This window comes from Vulpes lagopus, chromosome 4 (assembly GCF_018345385.1).
Source record: "Vulpes lagopus strain Blue_001 chromosome 4, ASM1834538v1, whole genome shotgun sequence".
Taxonomy (NCBI): domain Eukaryota; kingdom Metazoa; phylum Chordata; class Mammalia; order Carnivora; family Canidae; genus Vulpes; species Vulpes lagopus.
Window position 1 is genome coordinate 107274379 of NC_054827.1, and position 21766 is coordinate 107296144.

Below are 21766 nucleotides of genomic sequence, written 5' to 3' on the forward strand. Positions count from 1 at the left end.
CCTACCTCCTAGCATTTTCATGAGGAGGAGATTATTACAATACAGTAAAAGCCCAGGCCCGGAGCCTGACACCCAGTAGCTGTCTGCAGATGGTGGCCTCTGCTCACAGGTGCATCCCATGGGCGGCTTCATTTACTCTCAGGTCTCGGCCACAAATAGCTCAGAGTAGGGGATCCCTGGGTGGCACAGCGGTTTAGTGCCTGCCTTTGGCCCAGGGCGCGATCCTGGAGACCCAGGATCGAATCCCACATTGGGCTCCCAGTGCATGGAGCCTGCTTCTCCCTCTGCCTGTGTCTCTGCCTCTCTCTCTCTCTCTCTCTCTCTCTCTCTGTGTGTGTGTGTGTGATTATCATAAATAAATAAAAATTAAAAAAAAAAAAACCAAATAGCTCAGAGTATCCAAACATACCTGACATACAGACCCCTCCCAGGGGCCAATATTTCTCCAGGCCCTCCCTCCATGGCTGGAGTTCTTATAATTCATGAGGCTAGGTATAAATTCTCAATTGTAATAAGTTGTAATTATAGCTCCTTTCAACTATGAAACCCAGACACGGTTACTAATTAAGCCCAAACAAAAACCACAAAACTGAGGGCACCTGGGTTGCTCAGTGGTTAAGCATCTGCCTTCGGTTCAGGGCATGATCCTGGGGTCCTGGGATCGAATCCTGCATCAGGCTCCCCAAAGGGAGCCTGCTTCCCCCTCTGCCTGTGTCTCTGCCTCTCTCTCTGTGTCTCTCATAAATATTTTTTTTAATTAAAAAAAAAAAACACACAAAACTGTGTGATGAAAGTGGGGTTGTCCAGGCTCCTGTCACTGGTGCCAGGGAGTGATCCCGGTCCCCTTTACTTTTCACTCTGGACTCTGTGAAACCTGTCACCATGTGCCCCCCTGTCCACCTGGGTAAGAAGCACTGACCCCTTGGCACCTAGTAGACGACCTGAGAGCCCTGGGTTCTTTTCACCTTCTCACCATTCCAAATGATCCAGGATTTGCATAGGTTACTTCTTTAAAATGTTCATAAAAATGAAAACAGAAAAATTTTAAATTCTTCCAGATATCTCTAAGACTTCTCCTCCCCATCATACATCTGTCGGCCTCAAGTTTGGGAAACATTGAGTGGTTTCCAGGGCACAGTCGAGTGGGAATTAGCTAATCTGATGACTACGTGCGCCCGCTGTCACAGCAGGCGTCAGAGAGGACGTGAGGGAAGCACCGAGCACTCTAGGGCAGTGAGGACATGGTGACATGTGGGATGGGGTTCAGAGGAGACAAATGGGCCCTGTGGTGAGTGATGGAGCAGCATTCCACAACGCGGGAAGAGGTGGCTCTAGAAGGAGCCAAGGAGGCCCACAGAGGCTCCATCCCCAGGTTCTTCAGGGCAGGGAGGGTCAGGGTGGGGGCTTGACCTCAGCACAGGTCACCAGGCTTTGGCCTGGCCACAGCGAGGCCCAGTAGCCTTGAGCGGTCAGCCGCAGTACAGATGGCTCACCTGGCCTCATCGTTAGCATGTGCCTGGCCCTGCTCCCCCATCAGGTATGGGGGGGACTCTTTCACTTCCGGAGGTTAACAAGTGGCCAGGTCCCAGCAGTCGGGGATGCACCCTGACTTGAAGGCAGACGGTCTCTCCAGACCCCACGCTCTCGGCCCAGCTGCTGTGAGAGCCCTGCGGCTCCTGCTGGGACTGAGGTCCCTCCTGCGTGAGCCCACTCTGCTCTATACCTGCTGCCACTGCCTCCACCCCTTCCTGCCTCCTTACCCTTGGGCCTGGTACAGGGAGTCCTGGGCCAGGGCCTGGGCTGAGGCAGCTGGGGCCGTGAAGCCAGCTGCCGGCCCCGGCTCGGCTCCCCCAGACACCACCACCCTGGATAGTACCACCGGGGCTTGTGAGCTGCCTCTGCAGCCCACCGTTCTTCCAGTCAGCTCCCTGCAGGCCCCTGGAGCTTCCCTGGATCCGGCCAACAAAGGGTTATCGTCTGGCATGCCAGGGAGCATTTGGGAAGCTGTTGGAGAGAGAATTGGCTTCTAAGGGCTTGAAACATCCCCCTGGGCAAGAAGCCCTGCCTGTTGTGACGTGAACTCTGGTCTCAGCCCCCAGGGCCCCTTCTCTGGGCATCTCACAGGACAGGGCTCTGAGCCCAGCACCCATATGCCCCAGGCTGTGGCCAGACTCATGGGAGGAGACAGCTGTGACAGCGTGGAGGCACCAGAGCACGCCTGGGCTCTCTCTGATGGCTACTGTGGGCACAGGGAAGGGACAGACGGGAATGGAAATGGGAACAGCAGAGGCCAAGAAGGCTACTCAGAGGAAACCAAGCTTGAATTGAATCTGAATCTCATCTGATGAATGAGATCCATCGGGCAGCTGTAGGTGATGGAGGGGGTAGAGGGACAGCAGCCCGGAGGCCAGGCTCTGCCTCGACTATCTGCAAGAGGCTGCGAGAGCAGTTTGGCTGGCTGCGGTTACAGAGGTCCATGAGACGGAGACGGTCCGAGCAAGGGCAGGTCGTAGGGTGCTTCCGACCCAAACCAGGGAGGTTAGAGCAAAGGAGGGTGTCAGGGGGAGCAGCAGTGATCCCTGGGCCTTGTGACTCAGGAGAGGCGAGGGAGGACAGGCTGCACCCGGAAGGAGTGGGAGCCTGTGCCTCCCCGAAGGGCTGCTGGACGCGTCTGTGATGCAGGGGCTGCCTGTGTGGAGAGAGAGAGCCACCCAGCTGGCTAAGGCTCCTAAGAGGGCTGGGCCTCCTGCTAGTGGAGCAGGTGAGGCTGGCTTCTTCCTGCAGCCTCTCCTCTTCCCCATCCTGTCACACTTCCTGCAGGGATGAGGTGGCTCCTGATCTCTGGCTCCAGTGTGGACTCTGCAGCCAAGGAAGCCAGGGCAGAGGAAGGACTGAGAGCTTCCCTGGGGGGTTCTGTAAATTTAAGTGTTGGCGGCAAGGCAGGCCGTTTGTGGAAATCTGCTGCCCCCTGCAGGAATATTCTAGAAGCACATTCACTCAGGATCCTCAAGTCAGGGAATGCATGGGATCTTGCTCCTTTTCCAAACACAAGGGTAGGCCCCAGCTCTGGTGACAGGGGTGGTCTCCAATGAGCCTTAGCGGGTCTTGACATGGCCCTTGGAGAGTGATGACAAGTGCTGAGCTCATCTCAGCCACCCTCAGTGACCTTACTCATTCCACCACAGCCGGGCAAACTCTCATTATCCCTCTTCTGCAATTGAGACTCAGAGGAGAGAATAGGCCTGAGGAGGCCAGCTGCTTCAAACCCAGCTCTGTCCACTTCCTAGACCCACACCTTCCCTGAACCCCACCCCCAGGGCTCGCCTACCAGCATCCCTGCTCCCCGCCATCACCTGGCTCTTTCCTCACTGGCACTCAAGTGATATTTGTCCTCTTGTGGTTGGTCCCCATGTGCCTTGCCAACCCTTGGCTCAGAGGGTGGGGGCCTGGTCACCTTGTGTGTTCACCTTGTGTGCAAGCCCAGCTTCTAGAACAGGGCCTGGCTCACAGGAAGTGCTCAAGATCTTGGTCAAGGGAAAAACTCTCCTGTGACTGTCTAGTCCCCATGGGACCGTGAGCTCCCTGCTGGGCCTTCCTACTGGGCTCTCATCTCTCCCTAGAGAGAGACCTCTCCCTGGGCCCCTCCAGTGAGCTGGGCCCCAAAGAGCAGCAACCCTGCTGGTCGCTCGAGGTTCTGGGCTGAAGGCTGCTGTGGCAGAATGTTCAGCCGGCCGGCCCTCTAGCCTGGGCAAATGGTGCTGTCCCCACCCCCACTCCCAGCAAGGACTGGTGAACACTGTCTCCCTCTGGGTAGGCTCTCAGGGTTTACAAACCTTTCCCTCTCACTGGGCTCTCGCTATTTGAAACCTAGAGCTGCCTCCTCCGTGTGCAAATGAAGATGCCCTAGGCCCCCTGACACGCAGGGTGGAGCCAAATGGAGACAAGGCCCCGCCCCCCGCGGGAACTATGGGGCACATGGTCAGCAAGGACTGGGCTGTAGCAATGACAATCCCCTTGTGGGTCACGAAACATATTTAAAGAAAAGATACCAAGTGCGAACCGTCCAGGGGCCAGCTGGCCAGAGTAGATAATCTGCCTGTTTTGGAGGTATGGACTCACACGGCCACAGAACTGACCTGGAGGCACGACACCCAGGCCCCCCAAGCCGAGGATGGGGACCCCCAGCACCACAAGGGGCCAGATTTCTTCAGGGCAGAGAGTTGTCTCCTTCCCAAGGCTGGGAACAGAACGCAGCACAGGCCGCTGGGCCCGGCCTCCAAGCGGGTGTAGGGCCTAGGGGAAGACCGGCCTCTACGGCAAACCGTCCTGCTCCTTTAAGAGCCACAGGTTGGAATCCGGAGCGCAGACGGGTCTGGCAAACCACGGGGCCTTGTTTCAATAAGTGACCTTTCTGTTGGTGCTAATTGAGGAGGACTTGCCTTGATTCCAGACATGCGAGGCCCTGCCAGGGAGCAGGGAGGGGGGCCTGGGGCCTGCTCCTTCCAGTAAAAGGCAGGCTTCTTGGCAGCAGTCGGTTTAGAAGCCGCGTTGCTATTGTAAATCATAAGCTGATTATTGCAGCGCTTTAAAGTTTCCCAAAGAGGTTCCAGCCGAGCTGTGAGTTGCAACATGATTGTGAGTTGTTTATCGGCAGGAAGAACCCTCCACTCGGAGTCTTTGACTCAAGAGTTCTTCGCGCTAAAAATCCCAGCCTCTCCTTCCGGGGCCCCTCCTGCAGCCAATCCTCCTGGGTTGACAGCCATGGGAGTTAACTGAGCCAACATATGGGTTTATTTGGTATCAAGAATTAAGAGCTTCACGGAGATTGGAGGTGGATTTTGCAGTCCCCTAAGTATTAGCTAAACCCCTTGGGTCTGGCAAACTTCTCTAACTCCTACTCAGACGGATCTCCACCCGCAGGCTGTGCCACCCTTCCTCTGTCTGGGCCTCGCGAGCGCTGGGCCGGCCCCTGTGCCAAATTGCTAGAGTTAACATTTGTGTCAGTGTTTCCATTATAAAATGCCTTTTCCCCCTTCATGAATATATAACCCAACTGTTAAATTACCCTCAAGGCTGTGGGCTGGCAGACAGTGTGTTTTCGCTTCCTCTGGATGGAGGCGGGGGCGGGGGGTGTGCAGGATCCCCATCTGGACGACACAGGTCTCTCCACACGCACCTTCCTTGGCACGACCAGTGTGGGGAACTAGGCATAGCTCCGCTCAACCGGTGGTGGCAGCCCCTCCAGGTCACCCTGCCTGGCGCAGGGGCAAGGGCTAAGGACTGCAGTGGCTCGGCCCGGGGCTGTTACCCTCACCAGTGGCTGCTCAAGGACAATCTCAAAACCTGTGGTGGTTAAGGTTCTGGACCCAACACCACAACCGGTGCCGGTAGGAAAAACAGTGCAACTTTAAAAGGCTCCATTTCACAAGCACACAAGCGAGCGATCTGAACAACCCAAACAGCAAGGGAAGGGAGGGAACCGGAGGTATATCCAGTCAGAGTTCACGCCAACGCAATGTAACTGTGTTCGACCAATTCTAAAAATCCTTAGTGACACTTTTTAATATACAAGAATCAAAAGTACAGCAGTTTTACAATGTAGGAAAATTTAATACATACTATATAAACAACAGTATTTACATCAGAAATCACTAGGACAGTGGCATTTTTCACAAATATAAATTAATTACTGTTTAGTCAACAGGTTTTTAAAAGTCCACAATTTTACAATAAAGAAAAACCATCTGTCCCCAAACATGGGGTACGGATGGACTACAGCAGCCTGGACCCTTGGCCTGGCTCTCCTCGCCCCACACGGCAGCCCTCAGACAAGCCAGAAAACCACTGGTGCTCCGCCCAGGGCCACCGCTCCTGCTGACGAGTGGATTTTGGTCTGTAGGATTCCAGTGTCCCTGTGTGAATTTGTAATTGAATTGCATGTGCACCGCACGTCCTGATGCAGCTCTCAGGCATCAGGCTAAAATGTCTGCGGCACGATGTGAGAAGTGTTCTGGTTTCCCGTGGAAGGGCTAAAGGAATGACTAGAAGGAGAGAGAGGGGGCCCAGGGGCCACCAGCTCGGGCTCTGCAGAGGGCCTGGCTTTTTCTCTCCAGTTGTCTCTGGAAAGACCACAGGGCTGGACCTGGGCTTTTAGGCATCCTTTTCCAGGGCTGTGGTGTACCACGTTAATCCTTGTTTATATCCAGAGCTCAGGTGATGCTAACTCCCCTCTTCCTCAACCCTGCTGTTTCTACCCAATTATGAAATCCTTCAAAGCTAGGCTCCATGGAATACCACCCTTGCAGATTCCCAGGGCAGCTTATCCCATCCCCACGGGGAGAGAATACCTACCTGTGCAAATCCGTTTTTGACAAAAGCATACAGTATTTATACTGATTTAGGTCAATGAGGAAATGCCTCCTTTTCCCAACTCACTCTTCAAACATACTTCAACACTAAAATAGACGCTTTTATGGGGATACTGTAATTTTATAATCAATTTAACACTGATCTGGCTAATATTGCCTTTTGCTACATCATATGGCACTAAAAGTCCTGAATGTAAACAAAAGGAAGTTCCTTTTTCTTCATGATGAGATATCTTTGGGAATAACTCACACCTCCTATCAACTTCAGAGAAAACCACCCTGGCTGGGAACTGAAATTCAGGGCCTCCTGCCATGCCTCCCAGAAGACACGGCGTGACTTTCCACAGGGAGAGACATGCTGGGGGCTCCTGCTTCCCTCCCCTCCCAACCCAAAGGACAAGCAAACCAACCTAGCCTTCCTCTTTGGCCTGGGCAACAGACACACAGGGTAGTCTCAGTACTGTCATAAGAAGCTACTGGTGGTGGCCAAAGCAAATACACTCTTCTCTCACAGAACAGTCCCAATGGGATGACTGTGGCCACGGGATCCTATGCATTTCTTTGGGCTATGCTCCAGGGCATGCTGACCAGGTATGTACAAGCCCACGCTGAACTACCCAGTACCATGAGGAGATAGATCAGGAGGGGGCAGGCCCACTGAACTCCCAAAACAAGCTGTGAGGACCCAGTCCCTCCTCTAGAGGGATGCACACCTGGCCGGCCCCAGGATACTGGGGACAGCAAGAACCACCAAAGCCACATCTGCTTCACTAGGGTGACAGGACTTGAGAATTCCTTAGTAAAGGCATTAATGGTGCTGCCCAGGGTCCCGGCAAGTAAGTGATGATCATTTTATGAAGTCCTCACGGGTTAGTTCAGAGAGCTGACCCTGGGCATGCCCAATGGGAAGGTTTTTACCTGCTCTGAGCCTGGACACGTGAAGGCATGCTGTAGGTTCAAGTCCATTATCCCACCTAGAAAGGCCTTTGGATACTCAAACAATACTGGCAAGCTATATTTAAAATGAGTAAAATGGAAGGCCCAGGATCCGCAGAATGAAAGGAGCCTGATTAATTGGTATAACCAATCTGCCTTCCCACCACTGACTCGTTCAACCCCAGGACTCTTACTGTCTGCAGCTCAGTCCCCTGTCCTTGGAGGCATCCTAGTTTGGAAAAACTTTAACTTAGGTTTATACTTTGATCTCATCCTAAAAAAAAAAAAAAAATAATAATAATAATAATAAGCAGTTCAATTCTAATGTGTGGGTTCCCGATAGGTAACGGAGTTTCCACCTGTCCACCCGCCACACGGGGTCAGGAGATGTGTGCTGTGCGTCATCTACTTATTCACGCTGTGCAAAGGGAACTAGAATTAACTACAAGGCAGCTGCAAATGCTGACCTGGCACAACACGAAAGCCCCCATTCCCTGGCACTCCTGAAGCCCCACCCCAGGAAACCTGCTTAACACCTGCACCCCCACCTGGGCCCCTGCCAGCAGCAAGCTTCTCCCTCCTTCCCAGGCTCTGAACTTAATACTTCCTATCACAGGATCAGAAATGCACCGAGGGACTCTGAGTCCCTGGCCACACTGCCCCTGCCCCTCTTTCAGCCCATGCCCAACAAAGGCAGACCCACGCCAACTCCAATGCTGCCTAGCTCACAGTACTCAGAAGTCAGCTGGACGGACCCTACTCTCCCTGGCACCAGGGCAAAGGAGGCCCACTCAGAAGACCAAGCCTTTGAAATGTACAGATAGTGTGGGAAAAATTAGTGTTGGTCGGGAAGGGGCCACTGTGGAAGCTGTTTTCCTCTGTCTAGCCCCCCTGCACCACAGGTGTCATGCTGAGGCCCCAGCACGGTTTCTCCCAAGAACACATCCGAGGAGTATACTGCTCCCCTTCAAGTCCCACGGGGCAAGACCCATGCCCCACTCCCTGTCAGCAGCATCTGTTACGTCACAGTGAAGCAAATCGTGTGCCGTCCAGCAGGTTCTGGCTGCCTGCGCGCGCGCGCACGCACACGCACACACACACGCTCGCGCGCACACGCGCACACACACACGCTCCTACCCAGCCCACTGCACCCAGGCTCAGGGCAACAAAATACTCATGACTCTAAGATCCCTTCTTCCTTCTCTGGGGACACACAGCTCACAAAGCTGGTACACAGAAGTCACCTCTTCCTCCTAGCACCCATCGCAGTGACAGGCCAGAACCAGGCTGGAATGGGATGGGGTGTCAAAGTGTAGGAGTGGTGACCCAAACCCAAGCTGGACCGAGTGAAAGGCCCTCCACTCCTCGAGGTGCTCCTTCCACCGGTGAGCTGACAACAGCAGCATGTCCAGAAACTCCACTTATTGGTCTAGATAACTGGCTCCTACTGGATCAGACCAAAAATATCCAGGTGCTTAATGACTCTTGCTCTGCCCTTCTTTCCCAGTCGTCCTTTATGTTTTCCGAACATTCCAGTTATAATCTGGATTGTTTTTCTGTTCTAATGATCTCTCCAAAGGAGACCTGTGATCCAGGGGTGACTTGGAATCGTGGGGAGACTTCTGAGAAGGGGGTGAGCGAGGGTCTGAGACTGCAGGGTGCAGAGGGGGCAGGGGCTGTTTATACTCCCCCAATTTGTCTGTGTGGAAAGAGCGGTAATGGTCTGAGGGTCCTTGGCCATGATAGCCCATCGGGGGGCGGTGGTCAGACATTCGTCGGAAATCCTGCTGGTGGTAATTTTGAGGCCGAAACTCATCAGATCTCCTCCGCTTAGAGTCATGATGATGCCTGAAATGGAAATGCAAAGATTAGCCAAGAGAGACCAAACTCATCCCCTTCTTTGTCATGTACTGGCTCTTCCTAATGCATTCACATTCAAGGACACTTCCAAAGGACTCAGAGTTTGCAAATGATTACCAGGAATTGGGGGAAGGTACCCCACAAAAGTAGTAACAAAGGGCTATTTTATACCTATTGGCAAAACACATCCTATGAAATGACATAAGCCTCAAGTCTGCAATGAAACAAGTACACATTTGAATCACTGGTGGCTTTGTAAAGCCTTACTCCCTTCAGGAAAACTGGCAAGATCTACAAACAATTTCATATTCTCTGACCTGGCCCAGGAGAAAAAGAGCCACAAAAATTATTTGAGAAGCTATTAGTAACAGCAAAAGCCACAGTCAACCCAAATAAGCAACAATAAGTGAAGGGTTAATTAAACTTTTAAAAAATTGACTCAATGTGAAGAATATTAAATTTTTTAAATTAGCACCACAGTAAACTGCTTGTTATCCTATTAGAAGAAAATTGGTACAAGTCAACAACAAAAAGAAACAATCCAATTCAAAAATGGGCAAAGGATGCAGACAAACATTTCTCCAAAGAAAATCTACAAATGGCCACTAAGCACATGAGAAGATGTTCAACATCTTTAATAAACATTAATCATCGGGGAAATGCAAATCAAAACCATAATGAGCTACCCCTGATTCACCCCCCACTAGGATGGTCACATTTAAACACACACAGAAGGTTAAGTGTTGGCAAAGATGAGGGAAAATAGGAATTCTCACACATTGTAGTAGGAATGTAAAATGTTTCAGCTACTGCAGAAAACAGTTAGGTGGTTTCTAAGAAGTCAAATGGAACTCCCAATTCCCTCCCAGGTATATACGCAAAATAATTGAAAACAGATATTCAAACGATATTCAAACAAATACTTTTACACTCATGTTCATAGCAGCACTATTTACAAGATCCAAAGGTAAAAACAATTCAAATGTCTTCCCAAGAAATAAATGGATAAACAAAATGTGGCACACAGATACAGTGGAATATTAGCCTCGAAAAGAAACAAGTACTGGTACCTGGTACAATGTGGATGAGATTCAAACATTATGCTACATGTTCAAAGAAGCCAGTCACAAAAGGCCAGATCTTGCATGATTCCATTTATACAAAATATCCAACAGATGCAAATCCATAAAAACAAAATACAGATTGGGATTATCAGGAGCAGGGAGCAGAATTCAGTGACTGCTTAATGATGATGGGGTTTTCTACATAGTGATGAAAGGGTCTGGAACTGGAACAGTGATGGTTGCATGACATTGTGAATGTATTAAATTGTCACTGAATTGTTCACTTTTAAAATATTTTAAAATAGTTAATTTGTATTGTGTGAATTTCCCCTCATTAAACGAGAGAGAGAGAGAGAGAGAGAGAGAGAGAGAGAGAGAGAGAGAGAAGGTGACTTCAACTTCTAGTCAAGGTGGAGTCCCGGCAACTGGACTCACCCTGCTACTTGAACAAGCAAAGAAGGGACAAAATACAAAATGTATAGAATCAGGCTTCTCAAGACACCAGATGTCAGAGATGTCAGTAACAAAGAACAGTGACTTCCCGAGGGATGGAAGGAGAATGAGATGAAGTTCATCATAACCCCCCCACCCCCACCCCGCCACCTTCAGACAGTTCCCAGACCTCAGCACAGGGAAGGGGAGACATCTTTCCAGAGTTGAGAGGACGGGGCAGAACCGAGGCAGCTGGAGTTCAAACAATGGGACACAAAATTACTCTGCACAGACAAAGAAGTTCAAAGACCTACAAAGGGGGGGATTCAGTGATCCAGGGCGTGCCCGCGAAGAAACCACACAGGACCAGGAAATCACCACCCAGAAGATTAGAGGTGTGAGTGCCCTGCACTCACCAGCCGTACCAAAAAACCTCAGGCTTCAAGGGACAGCAGTCAAGTACCATGCAGCGCTCCTGCCTCCGTGCTGGAACAATCAGCCCTTGCCAGAGCACTGTTCCCGTTCCGCCCAAAGAATTTTAACAGCAACACCTGGAAGAATCCAACTGTTTGCCAGTAACCTGTGTCTCACAGCAGAGCTCTGGAATACTTACAGGAACACAGAACATCCAGCACTCTACGCACCCCGTGAGGCATCTAATCAAAAATTACCAGGCCTGGAGAAAACCAGGAAACTAAGACCGTAGTGAGGAAATAAGCTAATCAACTGAAACAAACCCAAATGGTAGAATTAGCCAACAAGGATGTATACTTACAGGCTGTATTCCAGATTTCAAAAAGTTAGAGAAAGATTTAAATTGGAAAAAAGGGGGGGAGGGGTACAGCTTCTAGAAATAAAACCAATGTATGAAACACAAAATATATTAAATGGGCCTCAAGGCAGGTTAGATATTGAAAAAATAACCTCAGTGAACTTGTAGACACAACAATAGAAAACTATCCAACAGAGAGAAAAAACGAAATTAAAGAAAACAGAGCATCAGTGAGCTGGGAGACCAACGCAAACAGCCTAATTACAGGTGTAATTAGAAATGCCAAGAGAGGGAGAACAGAAGAAATACTGGTTAAAAAAAAAATCCTAATTTGATAAATCAGATAAACTCACAGATCCAAGAAGCTCAACAGTTCTAAGCAAAACAAACAGGAGGAAAAATACAGCAAGATGCACTGTAATTAAACTGCTAAAACCTAGTAATATAGGAAAAAACACACATTATATAAAGAGAAAGAAAAAGATGACACTTTTCATTAGAGACAGTTCAAGTAGAAGAAAAGGAACATCCTTAAAGTACTGAAAGCGTTCACCTAGGATTTAAACCCAGCACAGATATCTTCCATACATGAAGGCAAACTAAAGACTTTCTCAGACACAGATATGCAGAAAGGATTTATCACCAGCAGACCCATCCTATAAAATGAAAAGTCCTTCAGGCAGGGAAAAAAAAAAAGTCACGTTGAATGGAAATACAGATCGAGACAAAGAAATGCTGGGCAAATGCCCACTGAAGCCAGACAAGACGATACAGAAGGGTGGGCAATGAGGCGGACACAGATCCCTCTAAAGGAGACAGATGCTACTTGGCAAGACCCTCTGTCCTAATGTGTTACCAGATCCTCCCCAAAAAAGAAGATATTTATACAAAATTTTCCAGATTTAAATTCAAGTCCAAACAAAGCATGTTGTTAGCCTAAGGAAAACCAAAGCTACCATGAGGTTAAAATATAGTCAAGTCCTAAAATTAGGAAGAATAAATAAAACCTCTTCAGGCATTCCTGTACTTGGTAACTCTCACAGGTTACTATCTTGGCTCATAATGGTACTAAACTGTTTACTTGCAGACAGAGTAGGACTTCAAAAGCCCTTGACCCCTGAACTGTGGGTTGGTGGCAGACAAGGACTATAGGCTGGGACCCCTCTCAGGATCCTGTTCTGAGTGCCTCTCACAAAGCTTAATAATTTGGTTGTAGACTCTAAGATTTTAAGGCTATAACTTCTCTACATTTCCTCAGAGGAAGGAAGAAAATTCTTTTCCTGTACAAGTGGAAAAATGCAACTGCAAATAGCTCCCTCTGACCCAAAGAACACAACTTAAGACCTGTAACTTGGCATTCAACCCCTTTCTAGCCATTGTGTTCATCAGTTGGCTTGGGCCTATGATAGCTACTCCCATTTCTCCACTTAGCAGACTCTACATGCCCAAAGCAAGAATCAGGAACCTCTCCTCTTCCTCAGCCCCCAGGAAACTCAAAAGCCTCTACTTTCAACCATCCACTCAGTACACAGTGTCAGCTGTCTATACTGGGATTCTTCCCCCACTTCCCAGGATGCCCTGAGGGCAAAAAACATGACCAGGGACCATGCACTCTTCTCCCCCTCGAAGAGTAAAACTCTTGGCAGAGGTCAAACTAGTGCCTCAGGACCTTCGGCCTACCTGTCATAATAATCTCTGTGTCCCCTGTGGTCTCGATCACTGCTGTACTGTTCATAAGGTCTCTTTCTGGACAGGTTGTTGGGTCTATAGCTCCCAGAACGGTGGGCGTCCATGTGTCGCCGGTCCCCATAATGGTGGTCCTTATACCAGTGCTGCTCATACTGATGGTGTCTGTCACTACCCCACGGAGGATTGTTGCCACCACCATAGTTAAACTTTCTTTCCCTCTGCCAGTCTCCTCGATCTGCAGGAAAAGAAAGAACAGTTTCACAACTGCAACAAATGGCTGAGTTTCACATCCACTGAAGTTTTAAACTCAGAGGCTGGCATGTGTTAGAGAAATAGACATTGAATTTCCTCCTTCATAGCCTTTCTGCTGCTGGTAAACATTCCAATAATGAGTCCCCACATTCTCTCCCTCAAATTTTAAGCAAAAAAAAATTCACTGCCTTTCTCTTAGGAAATCCTAATAACTATGGCTTTTTATTTTCTAAGCCTCTCTATCTTCCAATGAGATTTCACTCAAAAAAAAAAAAAAATCATTAATTCAGAAAACAGCACTTGCTGAGTTTCACAGTCACAAGGTATCTTCTGTTTACACGTTGAAAGTTTATTTACCTACTGGTACCATAAGCTGTGCCTGGTCTCTGAAAATATTTCCAAACTATACATACTGATTCTATTACTCTTTTCCAGCCCACACCAAAGAGATAAACCTCCCTCCAGTAAAAAGGAATTCCTTTAACTCTAGATTTGGATCAGTGTGCTCTCAAGGACAGGGACAAACTGAAATGGTTTCACTTCTTTAGTCTCTCTTTTCCCCTGCCAGGAGAAAAACCACACTTAACTTGAATTAGAAAAGGTAGTGAGCACACAAAAGTCCAGGAATGGAGGTTACAGTGGGTTCAAGTGTGACCCCAAAATGTATGTCCACTCAGAACCTGTTAAGTGTGACTTTACTGAGAGATAGGGTCTTTGCAGATATACTTAAGGATTTTGAGAGGAGATCATCTTGGATTTAGATTGGCCCCTAGATCCAAAGACAGATATTCTTCTAAGAGAAACGCAGAGGGAGGGATGAGATAAAGAGACACAGGGAGGAAGGCCATACAGAGATGAAGGCAGAGATGGGGATGATGCAGCCTGCAGCCACAAGTCTGGGAACACCAAAAACTGCTGGTAGCCCTATACACCAGGAGAAAGGCTGGGAACAGATTCTCCCTCTCATCTCTCAGAAAGAACGTGAATGCTATCCTAATTTCAGACTTCTGGCCTCCATAAGTGTGAGAGAATACACTGCTGTTGTTTTAAGCCACCCGGAATGTGGCACTTTGTTACAGGTAGCTCCAGGAAACTGGGACAGGGGCTTAACCAGAGAGAACTACGTGGCCTCAAGGGAAATCCGTCTTCTTCATCTACAACTACACTAACAGGCCTCCAGGTAAATGTCTCTCTACTCAATTTGCTGGTCGTCGTCTTTTTTTTTTTTTTTTTTAAGATGTTATTTATTTATTCATGAGACACACACACACAGAGAGGCAAAGACAGAGGCAGAGGAAGAGCAAAGGCAGAGCCTGCTAGAAGCAGGTTCCCTGTGGGGAAGCCCAATGTGGGACTAGATTCTAGGACCCAGGAATCATGACCAAAGGCAGACGCTTAACTACGGAGCCACGCAAGCGCCCCTTAATTTGCTGGTCTTCTAAGCATTTTTGTATTAATACCATGATGGAAGCTTCAAATCCGACACCATCGAAGCAAAACACAGTCGACCAGCAACTGAGAGTCATTGCCAATCCAGAGTGGGTCAGGCCAAAGGACCAACAAGTAGAAAACTTTGACTCTTTAAGCCTAATAACTTCATAGACAACAAAAAGAAACACCTTCACAACATGAAAACAAAACACTTGCAGATGGCTTCACACCAAATGGAAAGTAATATTTCAAACAGGGTGTCAGTGTTTGCGGTATAGTGCAGATGCTTACAACTTTAGTCAAGCCATTTACTTCCAGAGAAACCAAACAGTGCTTTTCTTTCTTCTTGAACCCTCCATGAGGTAGGTCGCTGGTGAGGAAGTGCTAAGCTATTAAGGAGATGGATGAAGAATCCAAGATTTAAATAAAAGACTACAGTGAGCTAAGAAGCATTCTTTCAAAAGATCAGAATATAAAATCAGTGACGTCACACAAATAACACAAAACCAGTCTGATCCCAGGAAAAAGTCAGGACAAATAATACAATTAGATCTATGAACATGGAAACTCCACCCAATCATCTTGTATAGTAATTACCTTTCTCCCCCTCAATCAAATGGTGATCAGTGAAATCTGAACTACTTAGATTTTTAAGATTAGAAGACCTGGAACTTCTGCTTCTGGGTAGTATAGAGCAGCTTGCTGCAGAGCTATACTTCACCAAGAACAGTAAGAAAGGCCATGTAAACAAAAATTACCTGTCTGAAGACATCAAAGAGCAGCCAGAGCCACCAAAACTAGAAGGAGTAAGACTCCAAAGAGCAGAAAAGCTCAGAGAGGTAAGAGGTGATTGCCGTATCCACTGGGCGGAGAGGGGGTGCTGTGATTCTGAGCCCAGGTGAGAGAGGCTGAATATCTGAGCTCCTCCCAGCACAGGACCAAAGACACCAGTAGAGCCTTCGGAGGTCCTTTTAGGCTAGAGGGACACAGCAGAGCTGAGGAGCTCAAATGCACAACCAGTCTTCCCTTAGGACATGTGCTGAATCTGCAGGGAGCAAAAAGGCTTAAAAACCTAAACGGGAACTCTCAGAACAGCAGAGCAGTCTGGGGCAGTCTTGCAGTGCTGAGAAAACCCAGATTGGAGTTTAAGGCCTGTGGGAGGGGAGGATCAGAGAATGCTAGTACAGGCCACCAGATGAGCACTTGGAAGAGCTGAGCCCCAGAACAGGGGGACCAGAGGCAGACTAGATTAGAATGATCGCCTCACACTTTGTGTGCCCAGGAAGGGAAAGAATGAATGCTCCCTAGGGAAAGCAACATACCTGGAGCTTCCATAATTTCTAAAACATAGATTCCCCCATTTATTATTTTTAAAGATTTTATTTATTCATTTGAGAGGGCAAAACACAGTGCACAAGAGCACAAATGGTAGGGGGCAGGGAGGGGCAGAGAGAGAAGCAGACTCTGCTGAGCAAGGAGCCCAACACAGGGTTGGATCCCAGGACCCTGAGATCATGACCTGAGCTGAAGGCAGATGCTTCACTGACTGAGCTACCCAGGTGCCCCACAGGGTCCCCCATTTCATAAAAAATAACTAGGTATGCCAAAAGACAGGACTTTAGACTGAAACCAAGAGATATAAAACAATAGAAAAGGACACACAATAATTCAGATACTGAAGTTAGCAGGTAAAGATTTTTAAATAGGGATCCCTGGGTGGCGCAGCGGTTTGGCGCCTGCCTTTGGCCCAGGGCGCGATCCTGGAGACCCAGGATCGAATCCCACATCAGGCTTCCGGTGTATGGAGCCTGCTTCGCCCTCTGCCTATGTCTCTGCCTCTCTTTCTCTCTGTGACTATCATAAATAAATAAAAAATTAAAAAAAAAAAGATTTTTAAATAACTATAATTCATCTGTTCAAAAAAAGAGGATGATGGGGGAAAATCAAGTTTTCTAAAAGTTGAGAATTTTACAAGAAGACTGACATGTATTCTTCAAAAGAATCAAATGGAGGGTGCCTGAGTGGCTCAGTTGGTTGAGCATCTGCCTTCAGCTTGGTTCATGATCCCGGGGGTCCTGGGACTGAGACCCACTTCAGGCTCCCTGCTCAGCAGAGTTGGCTTCTGCTTCTCCCTCTGCCTCTGCCCCTCCCCCTGCTCATGCTTGCTCTGTCTGTTCTCTCAAATAAATGAATAAAATCTAAAAAAAAAAAAAAAAAAAAGAATCAAATGAAAATCCTAAAACTGAAGTTTAGAAAGAAATATATACTTCACTCTGATAATTATGGAATGCCTGATCCTTTGTAAAATCCTATACCTATAAATAGCATATATTTAGCTTTGATAAATAGATAGTATATAGATAGTATATACTTTTAGCTTTGATTCTATACACTTTTTCCCTTTCTTCTTACTTGTATCTTTAAAATGCATGCTCACTGTAATCAGTGAAGCAACAGAAGATGGAGAAATTAACTTTCTACAATCACCCTTCCATTCCCAGCATCCTGAGATCACTGGTACTGTGCATGTCTTCACATCTTTCTGGATGCTTATTCAAACATATAATATGGAAAACGGTTTGGTGGTTCCTCAAAATATTAGAGTTACCATGTAACCCAGCAATTCCACTGCCAGATATATACATATTCCCAAGAGTTGAAAACAGGTACTCAAAAACTTACACACAGATTGTTCACAGCAGTACTATTCACAATAGCCAAAACATAGAAACAACCCAAACGTCCATCAATCAAAGAATAAACAGACTGTGCCCTGTGTCCATATAAGTCAGTCACAAAAAGGAAAGAAGTCCTAATACACGTTATAATATAGATAAACCTTGAAAATACTGTGCCAAGTGAAAGAAATCAGACACATATAGTATGATTCCATTAAGAGGCAGGGTCCCAAACACATGAACCCAGATAGACAGAATACACACTGGGGGCTACAGGCAGGGACTGGGGAGAAACTGCCTCACAGGTGTGGGATTTCCATTTGAGTTGATGGAAATGTTCTGTGATTAAGAGAAATGGTTACATCACACTGTGAATGTACTAAATGCCACCAAACTGGGTATTTAAAATGGCAAGGTTTGGGGCACCTAGGTGGCTCTGTTGGTTAAGCCTCTGCCTTCCACCCAGATCATGATCTTGGGGTCCTGGGATCGAGTCACACAGCAGGCTCCCTACTCAGCAGGAAGTCTGCTTTTCTACCTCTCACTCTGACCCTCCCTCTCGCCTGCTCCTGCTTGCTTTGCTCTCTCATGCTTTCTCTCTCACAAATAAATAACATCTTAAAAAAAAAAATACAATAAAAAAAATAAAATGGTAAAGTTTATGTTATGTGAATGTCACCTCAATAAATCTAAACAGGGATGCCTGGGTGGCTCCAGTGGTTGAGCATCTGCCTTCGGCTCAGGGCATGACCCTGGGGTCCTAAGATCGAGTCGCACATCGAGCTCCCTGGAGGAAGCCTGCTTCTCCCTATGCCTGTCTCTGCCTCTCTCTGTGTGTCTCTCTTGAATAAATAAAATCTTAAAAAAAAAAAATCTCAACAGACATATACAGGTTTTGTTGTTGGTTTCTCTCTTATTTTTTTAATCTCTAAAGCCAACTCATTCTTTTTAATAACTGATGATAGTACATAGACTAACAATGTCCTACTATTTGTCTCATGATTCTCCTGTTAATGGATATCCAAGCTATTTCCAGTTTTTTGCCACTGTAAGACTGGAATGGCATCCTGATACATCCTCATACACACAGAAAAAAAGCTTATGTATTTAGATATTTCAGATTAATTTCTGGAAACTGTAGCAATTCACTCTCTTAGCTATTTTTGTGTATTCCACTCTTTTAATTTTTGTTGATCTTCATGGGCAAAAAAATATTGGTTAGCTTGCTGTGGCCTTAATTTACATTTCCCTAAAAGCAGTGCTGGTCACCTTGTCATGCTGGCCATTTGAGTTTTCTCTTCTGTATGAATTCTCTTTTGCTAACCTCTGCCCATTTTTCTGTTTGGTTATCCTGTTATTGTCAATTTACAAGGGCCCTTTCAGTATTAGCAGTTTTAACCATTTCACTGTGCTATATAATATAAATTGCTCCTCTCTCAGCTTGTTTGTTTATGGTGGCCAAGTTCTTCTTCAAGCTAGAGTAACAGCCTTTTAGATCTTTACTGCATGGTCTGTCTGAGACAGGAGACAATAAAGTCCTAAAGGAGAACAAAGCACAAACATTTAGCTGCTACCTTTGGAAAATAAAATGATTCTTTTGGCATCTCTTTTTAAAACTCCATTTAATGACATACCTGCATTACTAAAATGTCTCTTGTTGGGGTGATTATAGTTATCTCGTGGGTGTCCATGCATCTGTGGGCCATGGGAGGCAGGCAAGTGAGGCTTCTGAGGGTGAAGGTTGTGTGGAGTGTGGGACTGAGATATCAGGGAGTCCCGGCTGGAGCCCGAGGCCTCTGGTCGAAATGGCTTCTTACCACCAATTACATCATCTTTCTTCTTTTGCTCCTGAGAATAAAAAGAAACCAAAGACTCTTAAGCCTCCAGGCTGACTTCACAAAAACAGTACAGAGATCATCACCTTTAAGTATTCCCCTCCTGCCTGTCTTGGCATCCCACCTGCCACCTACTACATTCTTAACAAAACATGTTTGTAAATTCCCCCGAGCTCCCACAGCATGCCAGCTTCCTAGAGCAGCACCTCTGCTGGCAAGTCCTTGTGAGCATGTGCACATGGACTGCTGGCTGCCCCCACATAGGGCATGCATAAACAGGTGCCCAGGCTGTCCTTGTTCTCACTCAGAGACTTAGCTTGGACCATGTAAACTAGGACCATCACCTTTCCTAGAACCAACAAGCTCTGACTAGCCCAGTGGGAACTAGTTCTTATGCCAAAGTCATCAAGCTAAACATGTAAATGTTTACTTCTTTACCACACAAGTAAAATGTGACATAAAAATAAAACAAAATACAGTAAGAAAAAAATAAACGTAAAGTGACCTAAAATCTCACCACCAAGGGAATTACTGTCTGTAGTTTGGTCCATGTCCTTTTAAGCTTGTATTTTTTCAACAATGAAAATATTATTTGGTATTCTTCCTTCACTTAATGTACTGTGAAATTTTTATCATGTAAACACTTATTTGCACCATTTTATTATGGCTGAATAATACTTTCTAACATGGATATATCATCATCTATTTAATCTATTCCTTATTGTTGGACATTTAAGTCATTTCTACTATAAATGTGCTTATTTTACTTTTAAGATTTTATTTATTTATTTGAGAGAGAGTGAGAGCCAGAGATCAGATAGAGGGAGGGAGTGGGGAGAAGTAGACTCGCCACTGAGCAGGGAGCCTGATGCGGGGCTCAATCCTAGGATCCCAAGGCCATGACCTGAGCCAAAGGCAGATGCTCAACTGACTGAGCCACCCAGGTGCCCCTATAAACATGTTTACATCCTTAATTGACAAATCTGACTGAACTATCCTTCAGAAAGGCTGTGACAGTGTGTACCCCCCGAAGTAGGACCACTACTTTCACTCAATGATGCTAACTTCTGATACTTAAGACTAATGTGGCCCTTTACCATCATGTTTCTAACTTTATCCTGTATAACTTCCACTCCCCACTAGAGGGTCTTTCCCTCCTGGAGTTTTTCCGGACTATTCTCTCAGACTTTTATAACACTTAAAATTTGCATTAACATTCAGTGACATTAATATGTTATTTCTGTATGTTACTGCTAGATCATACTCTTCCATATAAAATTAAATTATAAAGTAGTTAAAAGTACTTACTACTCTATAGTCCTGGACAATGCTAAGCACAGTGTAAGTTCAAGCAACAAATACTTCTGAGTACTGCCCCATGTCTGACACCATTTCAGGCAAAGCAGAGGGACGAAAGACATAACATCTCCACCTTCACAACAAAGCTGACATGTTAGTGGAGGAGGTGTTAAATGTTCACAGACTGGCCTTAAATGGCTGATTTGGGAAGGGCCTACATGGCAAGTCAGCAGATCTGAAAGTGGGCATGCCAGCATAAGGAACACTGCACTGCCCCTGCAGAATCAGCAAAGTCACTCAAGTACCCATCCTCTCTATGCCAAAGAAGGGCACTTCTGGGCACCTTCTCATATTTGCTCCTTGACATGAGCAGTTGGGTTGCTACATACAACAGCTAGAAGGACACCAAGTATACATGGCTAAGGAAAGAAAAGAAAAGAAAGAAAAGAAAAGAAAAGAAAAAAAGAAAAGAAAAGAAAAGAAAAGAAAAGAAAAGAAAAGAAAAGAAAAGAAAAGAAAAGAAAAAGTATTTTCTGCCCACAACCCTGTTGTTTACCAGGAGCCACGTTTATAAGCTAAAACAAGACTGTGAATCAATGACTCTAGGACATAAGAACACAGGGTCACAAGTCCTTGTCAGAATGCGAACACGCTTTGGTTCTAATACGTTGGCTATTTTACCTGTCAAATCTTACTGTTACTTTCATACTACAGTGGCATTCCAAGAGAGCACAGAGCTAATATCGCTGAAGAGCACACTGTGCCAGCAGGAAGGGCTATGGTGGGCACCTCCCCACTGCTAGACCTACATCTTCTTCTGTAACCAATGACCCTTCTAGCACTAACAATATCATCCCATGATCATCTCCCCAAGAAAAAACAGTAATTAAGGAATTTTTCTATGGAACCAGTTTTTATCTTCATATATTAGGATTAAATTTGTATTTTACCTCCTCTTCTTGAGACCTTTTCTTATGAGCCATCTTGTATAACTTATGCAATTTTCGAGCATCAAATTCTGTAAACTTGGAAACAAAAATCCATAGGTTCCTAAAATAAAAAAATATATAGTTCTAATAAATTACAGAATTTTTTTTTTTTAAGATTTTATTTACTCATTCATGAGAGACACAGAGAGAGAGAGGGGCAG

The 21766-nt window shown here is 46.5% G+C and overlaps 1 protein-coding gene across 4 annotated transcripts in view; it reads right to left on the minus strand.

The window, feature by feature from the left end:
- Positions 1-5544: 5544 nt before the first annotated feature.
- CHD2 (chromodomain helicase DNA binding protein 2) overlaps positions 5545-21766 on the minus strand; it is a 122081-nt gene continuing 105859 nt past the window's right edge. For all 4 annotated transcript variants that reach the window (XM_041752310.1, XM_041752311.1, XM_041752312.1 and 1 more), the window contains 4 exons: positions 21567-21666; positions 19117-19330; positions 13113-13356; positions 5545-9152 (listed from right to left, as the gene is read on the minus strand). In XM_041752310.1, the coding sequence (XP_041608244.1) occupies positions 8819-9152; positions 13113-13356; positions 19117-19330; positions 21567-21666 (892 nt within the window). In that variant the 3' untranslated portion in view covers positions 5545-8818. The remainder of the gene's footprint in view (positions 9153-13112; positions 13357-19116; positions 19331-21566; positions 21667-21766) is intronic.